At 31.5% G+C, this 20,888-nt stretch overlaps 1 protein-coding gene across 1 annotated transcript; it reads left to right on the top strand.

The window, feature by feature from the left end:
• Window positions 1-7,263: 7,263 nt before the first annotated feature.
• On the top strand, window positions 7,264-19,241 carry LOC134715815 (lamin-B1-like). Its single transcript, XM_063578296.1, has 11 exons — window positions 7,264-7,791; window positions 8,822-8,954; window positions 9,428-9,577; window positions 10,275-10,445; window positions 10,832-10,957; window positions 11,562-11,782; window positions 14,530-14,737; window positions 16,086-16,205; window positions 16,834-16,953; window positions 17,519-17,608; window positions 18,397-19,241. Exons 1-11 carry the CDS (start codon window positions 7,379-7,381, stop codon window positions 18,424-18,426), a joined length of 1,782 nt encoding a protein of 593 aa, XP_063434366.1. The 5' UTR covers window positions 7,264-7,378; the 3' UTR covers window positions 18,427-19,241.
• The last annotated feature ends 1,647 nt before the right edge of the window (window positions 19,242-20,888 follow it).

The following is a 20,888-nucleotide window of genomic DNA, read 5'->3' on the forward strand; positions in this document are numbered from 1 at the left end:
TGACTGACCTAAGAGGGGGGCCGCTCTAGTCACGCTTCAGTGATTCCCTATATAAGCATCCAATTTTTTCCCAAAAAAGGGAGGGCCGGGCTCCCCCCCCCCCCCCCCAAAAAAAAAATAAAAAATCCGCCTCTGCGGATTTAGAACTTTTCATAAGGGGGACACTGACTAATCTAAAGGGGCCCGTTCCAGTCATGCTTCAGTGATTCCCTATATAATCAACCAAATTGTTCCCACGAAAGTAGGGTGTCGGTCTCCCAAGCCCCTCTGGGTCCGCCTGTATATATATGGGCCTCAAGGGGTTAAACTGTTATGCTATTATGGGGTCATGAAATTCTTTGTTATCTGTTATTCTGAAAATATATTTGCTGTTAGAAGTTATTTATCCTGAAAATATATTTGCTGTTAGAAGTTATTTATCCTGAAAATATATTTGCTGTTAGATGTTATTGTCTTTTTCTTTGTTAGTTATATGATAGGACTATTATTTTTATTATTATCTGTTATTTTGAGATTGTATATATGTTGTTAAGTGTTATTGAAAATTGGGATGTTAGCATTTTGACAGCCAATCTTCTTGATCTTTGGTAGAAATTGAAGAAAGTTTAACATTGTGACTTGAATGGAGAGTTGTCTCATGTTACATCTTAAATCTATTGGGGTCTTTTCATTGGTGATATAGAGGTTATATGTATTTGCAGAAAGATTCCAGTAACATACATCACATAAACATGAGTAAAATCAGTCGTGCCCATGACCATTCCAGTTTAAATTACCAGGGGCGAATCCAGGATTTCCGGTTAGGGGGGCGCCAAGTTTTATATTCGACGAGCAGAGCGAGGCGAAATTTTTTTCTGAGGTAAAACTATTGAAATATTCTTCTAAAGGGATGAAATGTAGATATCTCGAACGATTGTGTGGTAAAATTAGCGAGAAATTAAAGGTTTAAGCTGAAACCGCCTTAATCAACACCTTTCCCAGAAAAAAACGTGACTGAAAACAATAAGGATAGAGACAGACTTCAATCAGGAGTACACAAGCTGACCCTCCATATAAAAAATTCTAGCAAATGTTAACGTTATGTCAATGTTTGCTTGGGAAACTGGTGTTGCTTACATATTAGTCAATCGAATATCTTCAGGGGGAAATGCAATAATGACGTACTAGTAATAGATTGGTATGCTTCCTAATGATCATCCGGACCAAATATCAAGCGACTGACTGACGGATGGACGGACAGAGGTTTAACAATATACGTCCTTGTTACGCGGAGAACCACCGAGTTATGACGACACGGTCTCCTACAAATTTACAACAATCTCCTAACTTTAATAAGCACTAAGGGATTCATAACTGCATGTTTGAGTGAGTTTGAAGCTATAGTTATAAAGCTTGCAGCCCCACAAACAGAAGCTGAAGATCATGCGACATTTTATTTTGATTCTGTGTTCCTGTGAAAACCAATCTACAATCAAGACACCAGCACTTGTAAAATGATCTATATATAGCAATATCAGGTAATATCTTAACTAAACCTTGAAAGACATTATGCTGGTTAGGTAGATGTGACATAAAGAAATACAGGAATACCGCAAATAAATAATTGTTTTGCACATCGTCAATGTGTCTAATTCAATTGTACATGGTTTCATTTACCTATTTTATTATATGGTAGCGAAATATGGGGGATGTTTAATTCTCTTTCCTCTAAATGTAAGAAGGAAGATATATCTTTTGAAAAATTATATTCAGGTTTACCCTGTGAGAAACTTCATATAAAATTTTGTAAATTTATACTTGGGGTACACAAGAAAACAACAAATGCTGCAGTGTTATCTGAACTTGGAAGATTTCCAATATATTTTAATATTATAAAAGGAATGTTATTGTACTGGTATAGATTAGAGAATTTAGGTGATAATTTTCCTCTATTAAAAGAGGCATATACACAATCAAAGACACTACATCACATGAATATAACATCATGGTATGGTTCAATAAATGTTGTTTTTAAAATACTTGGTATTGACTATACAAATGCCATAAATGCTCCATTTTGTGAATCCTTATACAAATTTAAGAAATATATACAAACCAAGCTATCAATATTGTTTATTAGCTGTTGGAAAAAACAAATAGATAAATTTTCAGACAGTAAACTGAAAACCTACCTTTTATATAAAACAAATTTTGGTTTTGAAAAATATCTAACATTGATCAAGAATTTTGAACTTAGAAGAAGTTTTACTAAATTACGTGTATCTTCTCATAGATTACAAATAGAATTAGGTAGATATCAGGGTATTCCCCGAATTAACAGAATATGTAATAAATGTTCTTCCAATACTGTCGAAGATGAGGCTCATTTTCTATTTGATTGTAACAAATTTGAGGATGATAGAAATTGTATGTTAGCTAGTATTGCACAATATAATTCTTATTTTAATCATATGAACAGTCAAAGCAAAATTATCTGGTTATTTAGTGTAGAAAATGTTGAGTTACTTAAAATAATATGTAATTTTATATACAAACATCTTCCTTAGTGAAGATTAGTTAAAGGAGATCTATGTGTGTATATACATTTGATTGGACATAGAAAATTATATTCATCTGAATATCACAAACATACTAGCCGATTAAAAAAAAAAAAAAATTGTAAGATATATTATTTATTCAAATGTTCTCTTATATCCTTGAGGCATCGTCCCCTGGTATCAACTGCATTCAAGTTACCTATGATGCTTCCTTGTTTGCTTTTGATACAGGTAGGAAAGAGACATTTACACACATTTTACATGCCTATGGCCCATAAGGTATCGCCCCCTGGTGTCAGCTGCCTTTAGGAAACCATAATGCTTTCCTATTTGCTGCTGACACAGGATGAGTCATGGACATGTTTAATTTCTACTTTCTTTTTGGCTAATTATTATATATTTAATTGATCCAACTTTTTGTGTACTATACATATGTGGATATCTATTTTTCTTTTTTTCTTTTTGGGCTACTTGTTTGTTATCTATATCAACCACACTTGCAATAAAATGCATTAGTATTAAAAAAAAAACATACTATAGATTCTTTATCTACGTATTCTTTAAGAACTTAAATAGTTCTCGTTTAACTTTTTTTTTTTTTTTTTATCTCATTGTTTGTATTGTATTAAAAAAAAAAAAATTATTGATGTTGTAATGTTTATGCCCTTTGGGGCCCATAATTGGAAAATAAAATATCTTATCTCTTATCTTATCTTATCTTTATGTGAAATTTAACTGCGTTACTTATGAATTACTTTAACACTAGATATATATAACACCAGCCCTGTCAAGCTTGGTTAAGAAGATGGAAATGTGAAGAGTTGACAGATAGACCGGCGGACCGACGGACGCAAAGTGAGACGAGACAGATCGGCACCACAGTTCACCTGACCAATACTAGTATTATATTTTGCAAACGAAAATGTATACTTTTACCAGCGATCTTTAATTGTCGTCTCATAATATCTGTTATTTTACTTTTTCGATTTTCGGAGGTCGTGCCAGACTTTACTGAGTTCGCCACAAACAACTAGAATCAGAATGAGATGCATTTACGAAGTTATGTTTATTTTCTTGGGATCCCAAGCATGTAATACGGTACTTAATTCGGCTTATTTCTCACTTGCAACCTAAACATAACTAACCTTTCGCTTGAAACAGTTTTTCTATCTTTCATAACGGATACTAGTATTATGAAAGAATCTCACCTGCCGACTGTTTTCTTGACCGTGCCATGATGAAATTGTGAAAGTGAGTAAGGGATGTTTTGGAACTTCGATTAGCAAAGAAATTGATTATGAAAACCGCAAATACAATGTAACATTTGTTTTTACTTTAACTGCTAAAAACCTATTATATGTCATGAAACGCATCTCCGCGTTTGACACCTTCCTTTGAAATACATTATATCATGATCTTTAATAAATCGTAGGTCAGTTGATAAGCAATCACATTGATTCTGTTTAACTGACTTTTTTTTATATACTTTGAATGTTTAAAAAGATGGAATGGTCTCTTCTGAGACGTAAATAAGTTGAAGACAACCCATACTTTGCAAATTTTACTACTTAATTCACTTAAAGCTGAACAAAATCCTCATCAGGTATCCTTGGCCATATGTTTACCTTTTTGTTATCATAATAATTGATTTGAATTTGATATACATGTATGCAAGGAACAATCCCCCTATATACGTAAAATTCAAATTTGAACAATTCTTATAATATCACAAAGGAGGAAAACATAGGGACAGGGACAGATCATACCTGACGAGAATAGACCTAGGTCCACCTTTTATGTATACTTTGTACAAGTTTTGATTATGTACAAATGATGATTTGTAAACCCAAAAAATGTACAAATTATAATTTGTATTTTTACTTTGTACAATTGTAATTTGAACAAAAAAAAAACAATTATCAAAATAACAAAAAGGTAAACATATGGCAAAGGATACCTGATGAGGTTCGTAACTAAAATGAATGTATATCTCTCTTTTAAGACATATAGCTAGGTCAATACAACCAGTGATATAATAAGATCTACTGTATTGGTCCTGGGCCAGACTGATTTTAAGATTTCATTCACTGTTATCTGTTATTGTCCCACTTCAATTCCTCGTTATCTGTTTTAAGCCAAATCAATTTACTGCAAGTTCTGCTGTTATTTGAACCCCCTTGTTCCTTCTCCTCAGGGAACTCTTAGTTTGTACACATTCATATTAATTTTAAGATTTCCATTTTTCACACAATGCCTTATCATTGTCAATTTTTAATATTTTCAGTTTTTATGAACAACAGAGCATGATGAGAATAAAAAAAATATTCAGTACCCCCTCCCCCCTTTTTCACCCCGCTAGTCAACCAGTGCCCTTGAACGTCTATCCGTCCCATTTTCGTTTCCACACTTTTACTTAAGCTTTCCTCGTCAAAATTGTATAAAACTCAAACATAATGCTAAGAGTGACAGGGTTTGAATTTGGGCGGTGAGTCACTTACCGTTCTAGAGTTACGCCCTTTAGACTTTTGCTCTTCAACTAAGTTTACTTTATGTAAATTTCATGAAATTTATAACACTGCTGAAAACCCAAACTCGCAGACAGAGTTCAAATTAATTTGGGCCGTGCACGTACGTGTTACTGTTCTAGAGTTATTCCGCTAGGTTTTCATAAATGAGAAAATGCTGAATTGCACGTTTCCGATTATTTACAAAACTAAGTATAGGTTATCATGACGAACTAGTAAAAATATGAAAAAAATATATGCATATATAATTATCTCTTTTAAATAAACTTTGATAACTTGAGATAATCTTATATTTCCAAATATTTTCAATACTGAAATTAAGCATGCCCTTTCTTCATCAACCCTCTCCTCAATTTATAAAATATGCCTTTTGCATTAATCATATAATATCTTGGTGTTTAACTTAATTAGAAACACGCACAATCGGGCTAACGCCCTCGTGAACTTCTGAAGTATCTAATATTTGCATCGTATGTTATAAATTGCATCATTGACTCGTCTAACAATTAAAGACAGACGAATGTATTTCTTAAATTGCAATTCCGGTGATTCATTTCCTGATAGGGTTAAACACGTCAATTCTTACACAAAGCAGATTTTACCATATCATTATGGACGCTCAAATTTATATTAATGACCAAAATCTCTGTTCCTATTCCTGTACTTATATAGCTGAAGACTGGGAAACAATTTAGAAAAAAAAAATCTCTTTTAACTATGCCTTTGTATATTCTGCACAAACGGCGAAATCAGATCTAGTTTCATACCATTCGGTCCGTCCATCCGTCTGTCCATCAAAAGGGTAGAAAATTGAATTGGATTCTATGAAAGTGAATGATGTTAAATATGGTTTTCAGAATGATAAGGTTGGGGAGTTGTAGCATGCAAGCACGTTTTGCATAAGCAGTGCAGTCTCTTCTGGTTTATCATCAGATTTGAATTTTACAACACACATCATTCAAGCATAAATATTATCATTATTTGTCAAATAGATCTTTTCCGTTTACATTTTGGTGTAATTTAGAGCCCCAGCAACTTTTATTTTTGTCGTCAGTTCAACAATAGCCAAATTCTTACACGATTATTGATATACATTTTAAATTCAAATGAAGGATTTATTCATTAGTAATGGGTGTTTAATGCCCCAGCAACACAAAAGGTGATATCGAGGGCAGAGAATAGTGTAATGTAATTGACAGACCACTACCGAAAAAATGGCCCAGTCCTAGTGAACAAATAACCATACTACAAGATCATACCTCATCTTCTTTTTATATTTATATATATTACTTAACTGAATTGTATCAAATGTTCAGAGTGACTGGTTTGGTCTTACCATAGAGACCCTCAAGGGCAATGTCAATGTCGTTGAACGCCCCCCCCCCCCCCCCCCCCCAATAAATAAAATTTGATCACGGTTGGAAATTGCGCAATAAATCAAATTGTAGTCCGAGTTTGATAATAAAATAAATTAAAATTGGGAGTTATGTTTATTAAATACTTGCGGCTGGAAATGAAATAAAACATATTAAGTTGTAATCTCAACAGACGACAATATACAAAAAGCAAGAAACTATCTTTTATATCAATAAAGCCTAGTACAAAACCGTCACGGTATTTAATAGCTCCAAGTTAACCGACGGATTATTATTGTGTTTATAAGTTATTAAATACAAGATTGTGACGAGAATCAATTTCGAGTTCATATTGTAAATAATATAATTAGTTTCGACCATAACAATGATGCTATCTTAATGTTATAACATCTTGACAAAAAGACTGGCTGCGATGGAAGCACTAAGTTCTAACTTAGTGTGGCCTATCTAACGAAATATCAGCCGGACTTTTAATTTATACTTACCAAAAAAATGCTATTTTGTTCATCTTTTTATATAAATAAGGCCGTTAGTTTTCTCCGATTTGATTGTCATATCTGGGCCTTTTATAGCTCAGGACCCCTCCCCCTCTATAATATCCGTTATCAGGCTTTTACACCATATCCCCCTTCTTTACAATTTCAATTTTCATAATATTTATTTACAAATAATGAAGGAATTTGTATATTAGAGTATCTTACTATACAAATCCTTGGTCGGGAACTGGTTTTGATTTTTATGGTTGACAGGAGAAAGTATTATAACCAGAAAGTGTTTACGGTTAATGAGGCGTAAAAATAGAATGTGAAAGGTCTCGATCACGTGATCGAAAAGGCGCGTAACCCACGCTAACTCGCCATCTTTTCCAGGTGACTTCCGGTTCTACATCTCTGCAACTTTGGAATCGCCTTTTACATTTGTTTTAACAAATTAAATAGCGATGGCAACCAAAACCCCCAAAAGCAGTAAGAAAACCATAATTACAACCACTACAACACAACGGACGTCAACCCCGTCCACATCTGCAGCATCTTCACCCGGCCGGCGTGCGAGGTCTCCATCACCAGCACGCATCTCCCGTCAAGCAGAAAAGGAGGAGCTCTCAAGTTTGAACGATCGACTAGCAGCTTATATCGACAGAGTTAGATATCTAGAAAATGAGAATAGCCGCTTACAAGTTGCTGTAAAATCAACAGAAGAGACCGTCACCCGTGAAGTATCAAGTGTAAAACACTTGTACGAAACAGAGTTGGAAGATGCAAGAAAACTGCTTGATGACACTGCCAAGGAGAAAGCAAGATTGCAAATTGAGGCATCTAAGCTGAAGGCTGAAACAGATGAATGGAGATCTAAGTAAGAATTTGTTAATAAAACATAAATTGATAGATTTTTGAACTGCAAAAAGTATCAAAAATATCTGAAGTTTATCCAAGACAGTTCTTCCCAACAAAATACAGGTTTCTTGTTAAGACTTACAGTTACATGTACTGGACTAGCTGCGATCCTGTAGCCATAAGGTGCTTTACATGAAGTTATGATAATTTTTAACTATTTTGCTGACCACAGATATAGTAAAAAAATAACATAAGGACCTGAGAGCTAATGTTTCTGAAGCTATTATTGGACATGCTATTTTATGTATGTGCATACATGTTTATCATATGCTGAACATGTCAACTACACTACTTGTAGACTGTAGCTGAATATTGTTGTTGAGTTTTAACATTCAGCAAACTAAAGTGAAAACAATATTTTTGAACCATAAAATGGTCAATTTAAACATTTAAGGCACCTTTATGATCATGTGATTGACTAGAGTCATATACAATTAAGCTAGCACTTATGCCATAAAACCCCAGCATCAAAACTTGTTTTCATTTGTTGCTGTTATTTGGCAAATAAACTTGTCACCAAATAATTAATGATTAAATAATTGCAAACATATTTAATTTGATCATGTTGATAATCAAAAAAGATACATAACACATGAAACATGATCTACAAAAAGTTACAAAATGTTTTTTCATGTTATTAAAACTGACATAAACATTCCGCATATGAGTGACTGTACATGTACTATGCAAGTAACTTAGTCACAGGACTTGTCTTACTCTAAAAATATCTGTTGTACAATGTAGTGACACACAGAAAATGGAGGAATGAAAATGTAATAGAAGTGAAAATCAAAACGTATATAATTCCTCCTAAAAAATCATCAGATGCTTCAAAAATTAAAAAGTCACAAAAGAAAATGTATTTACACCACATTTTAAAAGAGATCGTTATTTTACATAAATATTTTACTAGCTTCTAAGGTCACAAAACTGAAGTTATCATATAATCATCATATGCCGGCATATTTCTAATTTTGTTTTATAAACAGATACTATAAAAGGGACAAGGAAGCTAAGGATGCTGAAGGACAACTACATGGTTTACAAAAGGACTTGGCAGACTTGGAAGGTAAACTGGCTGTATCTGAACAACAAAGAAAACATTGGGAAAAGGAATATAATGTATGTTATGGTAACACTTACAATAATAATGTCTATATAACAAAAAAATAAAAAAAAGATTTGTGCACCAGCTAACATGGTTAAACAAAATGCCCTTTAAACATAAATATTGTCTAGGGTCGTAATTAACATTTCACATCTCTAATCAGAGTTCTTGAAAAAGTGGGGAATTTGACTACCAAAATTTGCAAAGTTCAATTATAAATACATGTTTGTAATACAGGTTCCTTTGAACATCTAGACTAATCCCTTGCATCAGAACATGTTCATATCTTTGTGGAATTAAAAAAAAATTTGAGGTACTTAAAAATGTTTGATCCTTGATTTTAAAACTTTGGATGCCCATGTGGTCTGTTTTCCCTTTTGAAAATACTGACTGCTCAAAAATTTGCTTCTTTCTTTTCAGATTCTAGGTTTAACATTGTAGTTTTATGTAATTTACAAGATAAGTTTTATTTTCTTTCCCTTTGCAGAAAATTAAAGGTGATATTGCAATGTTAGAAAGACAGCTTGCAACCAGCAAAAAGCAGCTGGAAGAGGAAACCTTAGCTAGGGTTGACCTACAGAACAGATTACAGACAATGAAGGAGGAACTGACCTTTAAATCACAAATGCATGAACAGGTATATCAAAGGATATTGTCATAAGTTTTGCTTTTGACTCATAGAGGTCTAATATTGTAATTTTATGGATGGTCTCCCTTTTTCAAAATTTAACAAGTGAATTATTGATATATATGCCCCAAAAAATAATTACAATCATTTGACAATGAAAATGGTGCAAATATGTACTTCTTTAAATTGATATTGAACCAAAATTTGTAAATTTCAAAACCTCAATGCAAATATAAAAAGGCAGAGCTTCAACATGAAATTGTGACAGCATTAGTATGCTAAACTTCTTCTTTGAAGAAAAATAGGAGCAACAATCTTCAGTAAAATGTAGACAAATTTGATTGATTTTCTAATGCTACCATTTATAACCACTTAAAAATGAAAGAAAACTTTCATCAGTTCCTTGTAGAATCATAGATTTATTTTGGCATAGGTGACATACTTTGGCCATGAAGTCAAGTTAAGTGTTCCTCTCTTAGGTTTGGTTTAAAAGCATTGTTCATAAAGAATTGAATTTAAACTAGTTATTATCTAACCTATGATTAACTTTAGAAAACACTCAAATTAAAGTTTGTTATAACAATGTACTTAATTTGTCATTAGAATATAACAAAATCAGAATTATTTTGTTTTATTGAATTATAGACAGTCATGATTGCTTCACTGCTAATTTACTTACACCTCTTTTGACTGGAATATTTTTCAGGAATTGAATGAAACCAGAGTAAGAACCACAAGAGAGGTGGAAGAAGTAGACTCAAGTGTAAGAATGGACTATGAGACTAAACTTCAGGATGCATTGAGACAAATGAGAGATGAAAGTGATGAGAAGCTGTTTGTTGGCAAACAAGAAATAGAGACAGTTTATGAGAGAAGGGTAAGAAGTTTTGATTTCTAAAGTTCTGTCATTTGAAGTATACACTATGGCTGAAAATTCGAAAAAAAATATTAACAGAATTATAAAAAAAATATGTCTGTAAATTTTTCAACCAAACATGGCGAAATTGGTGAACTACTAGTAGATGCATGTATGATATCAAAATCAGACTCTGAAAACCCTTTTTAAGGGGGGGATTAGACTTCCAAAAAATATTTCGATATTGTTTAATTTTACGAACAAAAATGCCCACCTACTGACTCTTTTTTCAGGACATGACTTAAACCACACTTTAATTTAAACCTATAGAATAGCACTGAGACTTAAAAGACTGGCCACAATGCATTAGGAAATTATATTAAATGTTTATCTGCTTTATCAAACAGATTGATGACCTCCAGTCCCAGTTAGAGAGAACAATGAATGATTCCACTGTACATAACCATGATGCTTATACCTATCGTAGACAAGTGGATGAACTCAATTCAGAGCTAGCAAGACTCAGGGACCAGGTATGTTTATATATATATACCGAGTAAACTTCGACTTTGGTTAAATTTGCTTTGTTCACCCACCCACAATTGGAGTGGGCACCTGGTTGGCAAAATTTGTAGTCTGCCCACCTACACAGAAGTGGGCATGCAATTTATTTTATTGAATCAAAATTAACACGGGTGTTAACATAAAAAAATGAAGTGTGATCGAATGACTCCTTGATTCTTAAAAATGGTTTGGTTGTCTGTATTTATTAACTGTCTTTGTCTTCACTCTGGAAATAACTTGACCTATTTTCAACTTTTCAGAAATGATTATTGTGGATTCCCTTCCACTCATAGAATACCTATTTTCTTGCATTTTAAGAGTTCCTTCAGAAAATCACAAAAAAACATTCAATAAAAGATAATTGCAGTTTACAACGCTCAATATTTTAGAAAACATTGAACCCAGAGTAGTCTTTATTTTATTGTTGATTGATATTTAACTACATATCTGTCTGTATTGTAACTTGTCTTAGCAATAGACAATAAATATTCTGAGAAAAACATTATTAGATAATAAGTTAAGTCACCGAAAATCACAAAATATTAAGTTAAGACTTTAAATGTTTTATTTTAGAACGTTTCATTAGAAGGAAGAGTTAGAACTTTGGAAGCTCAAATAATGAAGGAACAAGATGATTTCCTAGAAAGATTAGCTCAGAAAGATTTAGATATGACGGCTCTACAAGAAAACCTTAACGAATTAACCCAAGAGTACAGTGATCTGCTTGAGATTAAAATCAAACTTGATCTTGAAATAGCCAACTACCGAAAACTGTTGGAAGGAGAAGAAGACAGGTAATTATGGAAATATTTTATGCAAACAATGCGCCATAGACACAGCTAAGTTAATAAGATTATTTAACCTAACATAAGTGAAAGGTATCCCAACAATACTTGGTTCAAATTTCCTATTATGCATAATTTAAATTTAAAACTACAAATTGTAGCTAATAGGACTTTTTCTACTGTGGATTTATTATTTTTCGTTGGATACCAATTTTTGTGGATTTCGTGGGTACAAGTGAACCAGGAAGTAAATATTCAACAAATTTCAATTTTCCATAAGTTAAAATGCAGACTTTGGCAAAACCATGAAATAAAATATCCACAAAAGTGTAAATTTGTTTAATCCCTGAAAATTGGTACCCACAAAAATAAATGAATCCACAGTAGGAGAACAAAATTTAGACAGAAGATTAAGTTATATTTTCATGAGTTGCTAAGTTAAAGTAACAGAAAAACATTGTAATGATTTTATGAAGTAACTTACAAAGCAAATAAGTTAGTACAATGTACATGTATGTCTTTTAAAGATTAAAGTACTTTACATTTCTAACCAATCTATCAAGTAATGGAATTATTCTTTACATAGTTTCAAAAGGTTAAGAGGTCAAACAAAGCATAAGAAGGAAAAGTAAGAGAAAGTTTTTGAATTTTCAGGTTTTGTTAACATTTTATAATTGGAATAAAGTTAACTTTTTCAGGAATTTTTCTGGCAAACACAATTTAATTATACATTTTATGATTTGATATTTCCAAATAAGTGTCACTGTCACAGTAGAAGGTATAATTGTGAGCTAAATTAGCCCTCAAAGCAAATGTATTTCAAACTGCATTGAAAGAGATGAACCAGAATTTGTTTGCGAAGAACCAGAAAAAAAAACTATCATAATGTGCATTTGTTTTTATTGTCAGACCTTGTGTCTTTCATTACAGAATGTGAGACATAGAAATGCTAAGACATAAAAATTCAGTAAAGCAAGCGAGACATTTCACTGTTTCCACTCTGGTGTTTAAATTAATTAAAACTGTTTTAATGTTGATTTCCTGAAAACCTTAAAAAAAAGTTTTAAAAGTTATTTTAGTTGTGTTTTCTTACTAACCTGAATTTTGAAAACACCAATTGTATTGCAATTAAGAATTGAATGCTTCTTTTTGTAACTTTATAGGGTTGTAAAAGCGTTGACCAAAGTACATTTTGTATGAAGCGCGGAAGCGCTTCATTCAAAAATGTACGCACAGTCAAGGCTTTTACAACCCTATAAAGTTACTTGTAACTTTATAGGGTTGTAAAAGCGTTGACCAAAGTACATTTTGTATGAAGCGCGGAAGCGCTTCATTCAAAAATGTACGCACAGTTAAGGCTTTTACAACCCTATAAAGTTACAAAAAGAAGCATTCAATACTTATAATTACATTTTTTAGCTAGGATTATAAAAACACGATTTTCATGAATTTTAATATTTAAATTCACCTGTGCACTTTATTGTGGGACCTTGTGTGATCATGAATGAAATGTTATTGTCTCATGCAATTGCTTACGAAATAACATGTGATGTGCAATTAGCCAATCAGAATAACGTGTTATAATGAAACATACATCTAATGTAATTATTATGTGATGCAATGTTTTGTAGAGATATCCATGATCAACCTTCAATTATATGGTTGAAGTCTAATTCATTGGTATTAACCATTGCCAATCGTAGGCCTTTCTTCAGTTTTTTTTTTTGTTTGTTTTTGACTCACTGTTAAAAAGATTGGATTTTTAATGTTCTATTTTAATAGTTACAAATTAAAAAAATACTTTCGTGGTGCTAATGTCTGTAGAAAACCACAATCAGAAGATCGTAAATAAATCATACTTACAATTGTAAAATACTTTCGTGGTGCTAATGTCTGTAGAAAACCACAATCAGAAGATCGTAAATAAATCATAATTACAATTGTAAAATACTTTCATGGTGATAATGTCTGTAGAAAACCACAATCAGAAGATCGTAAATAAATCATAATTACAATTGTAAAATACTTTCGTGGTGCTAATGTCTGTAGAAAACCACAATCAGAAGATCGTAAATAAATCATACTTACAATTGTAAAATACTTTCGTGGTGCTAATGTCTGTAGAAAACCACAATCAGAAGATCGTAAATAAATCATAATTACAATTGTAAAATACTTTCGTGGTGCTAATGTCTGTAGAAAACCACAATCAGAAGATCGTAAATAAATCATAATTACAATTGTAAAATACTTTCATGGTGCTAATGTCTGTAGAAAACCACAATCAGAAGATCGTAAATAAATCATACTTACAATTGTAAAATACTTTCGTGGTGCTAATGTCTGTAGAAAACCACAATCAGAAGATTGCAAATAAATCATACTTACAATTATATTAGTCTTAAACTCAACCTCATTGATATTTGATAATGATACTAAGAATTTCTAAATATCCTCTTATTGTGATTGTCATCAAAAATATGATTTGTAATATAAACTGCAATAGATGGAGATCAACACTTAGTTTAGTCAGAGAAACAGGATCTTTTTATTAACCAAGTTTAGAATTTTGATAATTTGCTCTTTTTTTTAATGACCATTAAATCATATACAGGAATAATTATTAAATATGGAAATTAAACTAACAATAAATACATATATGCTGTACTATGGTTTCTCATATGGTCTCTGGTCTATAAATTTTTCATTGATAATCATACCTCATCTTCTTATTTTTATATCATTACCTTTTTCAGACTGAATATTAGTAGTATTAGTTCTTTGTCTCCTGGTACTCCTAGCAGAGGTGCTAAGAGGAAGAGAGTGGCATTGTCAGAAGAAGTAACAGAGTTTGGCGAGACGTCCAGTGGATTATCTTCCACTAGTGAGGCTACTGGTAACGTGGTTGTCAGTGATGTAGATGCTGATGGAAGTTATATACAGCTAAAAAACAACTCTGATGAGGTACATCTTAACTATGATGATTACACATATACAAAAAACAGTTAAGATTGTTATATTGTTCTTATGCCCCACCTACAATAGTAGAGGGGCATTATGTGTAATGGTCTGCGTCCATTCGTCTGTCTTTCCCGCTTCAGGTTAAATTTTTTGTGGAGATAATTTTTGATGAAGTTGAAGTCCAATCCACTTGAAACTTAGTACACATGTTCTAAATAATATGGTCTTTCTAATTTCAATGTCAAATTAGAGTTTTGATCCCAATTTTATGATCCACTGAACATAGAAAAAGATAGTGTGAGTTTCAGGTTAAAGATTTTGGTCAAGGTAGTTTTTGATGAAGTTGAAATCCAATCAACTTGAAACTTAGTACACTTATTCCCTATGATATGATCTTTCTAATTTCATTGCCAAATTAGAGTTTTGATTCCAATTTCACGGTTCACTGAATATAGAAAATGCAAATGTTCTATGAACACATTTTTGTTTTAAGTTCTAACTCAAAATATTCAAAACTATAAACTTGGAAATATTCTATAATTGGTCCATATTTGATTTAAGATTTACACTTTTAATAGATAGAATATATATGTATATTTCAGGTGGTATGGGAGTCTAAAATAACAATGATAGAATTGGTTCATACTTTGTGCCAAAATGTAGTATCTATTGCTATATGTTGAAAAATATATTAAAAATGATAGGTCACCGTGCATTTTCTCAAGCTTCAGGGCATGACAAAATGACACATTGTGTAAGGATTATACAGGGAAAAACACAATTTTGTGATTAGAAACCAAAAAAAATGATAGAATTGTTAAATACTTAGGGAAAAGATAGCTTTCAGACAATGCTTTCGGAATATCAAAAGAAAAAAAAGGGTCACTGTACGTTTTTTCCGGCTAAAATACAAAATAGGAAAATTCCATGTAGAATCCTTCAGAAAATAATGCCAATTTAAAAAAAACAAACAAAAAAAACAGAAATAATCAACATTTGCATAAATATTGAAATTAATGAGTAATATTCTTATAAATTAGTTTTAAAAATCTGGACCTTTGGTTCTCAGTGTTTTACAATCCAAGATGAAGAAAGACACCGATACGACCCTAAGTCCATTTGCCTCAACAGAAGTATAATTGTTGGACCATATTTTAATCAAAATCAACATTACCAAGCTTACCCCTGGAAGTATAGAACTCTGTAGAATAAAAAAATAAATTGTGATAAGTCTAGATCCAGTTTAGATATATAGATAGGAAATTTACTTGAAAAGAATTATTTAAATTTGCACAAACAGCTAACTTAAATTTGGTTTTAGAATTAAAAATAACTGCGTATTTATTATTAGGATATTCCAATTGGAGGATGGCTGCTCAAGTTAAAACATACAGATGATATAGATGCTGACGAAGTAGCTCATTACAAATTCCACCGCACATTGCAGTTAAAGGCTGGCCAGACATGTACTGTAAGTAGAAAATGAATATTAAAACAATATTGAAGTCTATTAAATGATTAAACACTATGAGTTATATGTTTAGTTTCTCTTTAAAAGAAATAACTAAAAATTAATATGATTAATAGATGATTGTTGGAAGCTTAATGTCTTGATGCAAACATTTTTTCATGTTCAGGTTTAATCAATATGAAAGCTTTGGCTATACGTCTACTAATTAACAGACATAATCTAAAGATGATTTTTCAAAGCAGGAAAAAAAAATGGAAATACAACTAAAGATCTATAGAGTAGTAAAAACAAGCAAACAAGGTAGTTACATAACTAAGTACTATTTACACCTAGTAATTTGCATCTCAAACCTTTAAAGTTATCAGAATATCCATGAAAGTTGGTACCCACTAAAGTAAATGAATCCATGAAATTGGGAATGGAAATGGGGAATGTGCCAAAGAGACAACAACCCGACCATAGAGCAGACAACAGCCGAAGACCACCAGCAGGTTTTCAATGCAGTGAGAAATTCCCGCACCCGGAGGTGTCCTTCAGCTAGCTGGCCCCTAAACAAATATATATACTAGTTCAGTGATAATGAACGCCATGTATATTTGTCAATCCTAGACATGTTTTGTATTTTAAGGTATGGAGCTCTGGTACTGGAAAGACACATAGTCCACCAAGTGATCTTGTCATGAAGACTCAGAAATGGTTAAAGAGTAAGGATTTGATGAAAGCAGAATTAATCAATTCTGATGGAGATGTAAGTAACTGCAGTTGACAGGAAATTATATTATCATCTTAAACTGAACAATGAATACTTTCTCCCAAATGCATAAAGTTAATTGCAATGAAAAATCTCCAGTGAATAGTTACAAACCAATGCAATTTTTTTTGTGTTTTTTTTTTTTATTAATTAATGTCTGAAAGTATCATTTAGAGAGGAACAGTTTATAACAAAACCAGTATTGATATTTGATCTAACCCAAAGTTTATCATTCTGCTTCATATGGAAAAAAATGTTACACTTGTATAATTTTACTATGGAGTAAAGTGTTACACTTGTAATCTATTAATTTTACAAGCGACTTGTATGAGAACTTCTTTGGATGCACAATTGAAACAAAGCAGATTCAGTATTTTTAGTTTAAAAAAATGAATTTATGATATTAATGTTGCATTATGGTTTATAAATAAAATTAATTCAAGGTTAGACACATCTCTGTGTCAACAAATTATTTGTACAGAAGCAGTTGTTTATTCCATTTAAATAAAATAAATTGTATTTGCATGAATTTATAAAGATTTTATTTATTTGTGTTAAACAGGAGGTAGCTAGCAGAAAGTTGTCCAAGACGATCTCTAGAACAAGTTCCTCATTCAGAACCAGTTATGATACAACTGATTCGTCTAGAGGGGTAAGTAGGGATACTTTGCTGTTGTGTTTTTTTGTGCATATGATATGGATGTTACTGTATCCATGTGTGTATCGTACACAATTTTTTTCTGTGACACATAATTGGAAGAAGGATTACACATACAGTACTGTAGACTCTGAAGATATTTTTTTGTCCAAATTATTTTGAAAAGAAAATTGGAAATAAATATTATTTATCGAACTTTTTTTTTAAATGTTAAAAAAGTATGATAATATGGTTGCTTAATGCCAATCTGGACAACTATTTTTAATGATAGGGTAGATATCAAAGACAGTAATTTATGAGAAAAAATATAAATGAAAAATGGCTACAACTCAAGAGAGAATATTTCAATGATAGTAGACTCAGCTTTCTATCATTTGAAACTTCAAATTGAGAAAATAAAATGTTTTCCGTATGCAGGAAACTCAGCGAAGACACTTGCTAAATATCCATGCTTCTTTGTTGATTGTTTACTACGGCTTCAAAACACAACAATTAATTAGCTGCCATATTTTCATATCATAACCGACAGAGAGAGAAAAAAATGACGATAATAGGATATGGATGGGTAAAAAATGGTAAAATCCTGCACTAAAGACCTAAGTTTATGATATATCAGGCATTGGTTCAAGAATTGTATAAACAATATTTTTCACCAATCACTCGTTTCGTATGACTAGTTCATTCATATATTCCTGTGAAAAAAGCAATATTAAAAAATTCCTATTTTTATCACAAAATAGTCCATATTCATTCCTAATTTCTTGGTTTATTTATACTTTCAGAGAGAAAAGGAAGGATGTGCTGTAATGTAATCCTTATATTGAAGTGCTTCATATGTTCTAGCCAGGTTATATATGCAGGGTGCACTGCTAGTTCTTTACATCGTTATGTTTTATCATGTGTCCTTGTCCGGTAATTAAGTGTGAAATATCTAGCCCTCGATGGCAGAATACTTAAGTTGGGAATTTAAATACTAATGATTAAATATGAGATCACATGTCACAAATACGTTGCTCTTTATGCCAGTATTTAAGATAAGCACCCTGCATGTGACATCTGGCTAGAATACTGCCTGAGGACCAGTTGCTCCACATAGTTTATATAGAGAATAGTACACCATACATGTAATGACTGAAGAATGTAGCAAAGATTATCCTAAAAAGAAAACCATTAAAGAAAAGACTGAGAAAAGAACAGTTTATATATGGGTTATCTCTGAAATATTGTAATTGTCTTTTACTTAAGATGTAACTTGTTATTATAAAGAAAGTTTTACGTTGAAAAAGTTGTATTTGAAAGGTTGATTTTTATAAGGTTGTATTTTACAAGTACCTGTTCATTGTTTAAATTTTGAAAGAAATGTAAAGAAGGTTGTTAAGAGAGATTTATTGTGAGTGTTTTGGAAAATGAAGACTGATGGAGGCTTTTTGAGTGTTTCTCAGGGACGTTATACCTCATGTCTTATGGAATGTGTTCATTTTTCCTTCAACTGTAGTCCCTTTAAATAAGTTTTTCATGGATGTCAGACAAAAAACAAATGCTATTCCATTCACAATCTTATTGAACTTGCAATATTCTGTATTGATTAAGGCAGCAAAAGCATAGAAAAATGGGGCATTAATGTCAGCTGTTCCAATTAAACACATATATACTACCCAGGGAAGGCACTTTGAAAATTGGGTACCCACCTATTAAAACATTTTTTTTTATATCACCTGCATTTAGAATGTACTATAACTATTTGAAATTCATCCATAGTTAAGATTTTTAAGAATCTTCCCTGGGTCTTGTTTATGTCTTTCAGGAATATCTTTTTTTCTTCAGTTATTCAATTTAATTAAAGCTTAAAACTAATTTGAAAAATGAAAATACAAAATACATTTTTCATAGGATAGATTTTAGAAATATGTGGTCTCTGACTTTGTTTCAAAATATTTGCTTTGTAAAGCTACGTTCCTCAGTGATTACATCTAGAATGACTATATATGTGATAATATACTTTGTGTTTTTGTCTTGTGCAATGGGCTTTTTTTTGTATGATTCATTTTGGCATCTGTTCCATTATTTTGAGATTATGCATGGCTTTGTACCTTGATCTGAGGCTTTACCTGATCAATTCAATTTTCCTAGTTTTGTTTTTGAACGTCTTGCAAAAGCAAGTGTGTATTACAAATGTATCGTTGTTTGAACAAGTCATCTGATACATATCTATAAATGACTAAGAATTTTTATATGATTATTATTATAATTTTTACTATAAGATATTTATACATGTATATGTAATAGCTGATTAGTATAAGTGAAACTGTGTTAAGAAATAGATAAGCAAAAAAACTAAAGAATCTCTCTCTGTTAATAAATGTAGCTTTTGCTCCTTTCTTTGACAATTTCTATTTCTTTTATTATTCATTCATAAAGATCGTGAAAACAAAATTACTTTTTATTGTAAAGGTTTTTGTGAATGCCAACAAAAAAAAATGTCTTTTCTATAGTCTGGATATGTTTTATGATCAACAAACAAGTAGACAACTTGTTTTCAACTAGCTGTAGACAGCCGGTTTATTAATATCATAAATAGTACTTATGTTTGAATATATAGGGTTATATTTGCATAATATCAACCTGCTGTATCTAATTTGATGTGTAAATATTTTTATTATGTTCCTTTATTTTATTTGTTACTTAGGATCTGTTTTTATACGTTAGTAGTAAATTGTATATTGCCTAGTCGAATATTAGCAGTCAATATAATTACAAAAAGGAATTTCTTTATATTCCAGTTTTGTGGATATACTAGGTTTTGGTGCTTTTCTTGCCTTCTAGTGCTTCTTTGTATATAACAGGGTAAAATAAAAATTTAAAAGACTGAAAAGACTTTTATCTCACTTGTTAATGGTGACAGTGGCACATTTTATAAAAATCATTTTGTGACTTCCATATTTATTGATACAGGCCCCTCTAAGATTTTTAAGTGTAGTTAAATTTACACAATTAGTTAAAGAAAGATATAAAAATTGACCCCACCCATTTTGAAAAAGAGTATTTTTAAAATATATAAAAAGTGTCCTCATAGAAAATATGAAGTTTGCAGATACTTCGAATTCTTCAAGCAAAACAAAATAGAAATGCATTAAAGTTAGAATAATAAATCAAAAAATTCAGTGTAGCTAGGAATAATTAATCTGTAAAAACCTTATAATAATGCATAGCTACTAGGTTTCTGCATTGTATTTTTCACATACATGTAGCTACAATATATATTTGTTGGCACACA

The sequence above is a fragment of the Mytilus trossulus genome, chromosome 4, assembly GCF_036588685.1.
Source record: "Mytilus trossulus isolate FHL-02 chromosome 4, PNRI_Mtr1.1.1.hap1, whole genome shotgun sequence".
NCBI classification, from domain to species: Eukaryota; Metazoa; Mollusca; class Bivalvia; order Mytilida; family Mytilidae; genus Mytilus; species Mytilus trossulus.

Coding starts and splice junctions, on each gene's coding strand:
- LOC134715815 (XM_063578296.1), top strand. CDS start 7,379: ATGGCAACCAAAACCCCCAAAAGCAGTAAGAAAACCATAATTACAACC. Junction 11,783..14,529: donor TTGGAAGGAGAAGAAGACAG/GTAATTATGGAA, acceptor TACCTTTTTCAG/ACTGAATATTAGTAGTATTA. Junction 16,206..16,833: donor AGGCTGGCCAGACATGTACT/GTAAGTAGAAAA, acceptor TTGTATTTTAAG/GTATGGAGCTCTGGTACTGG.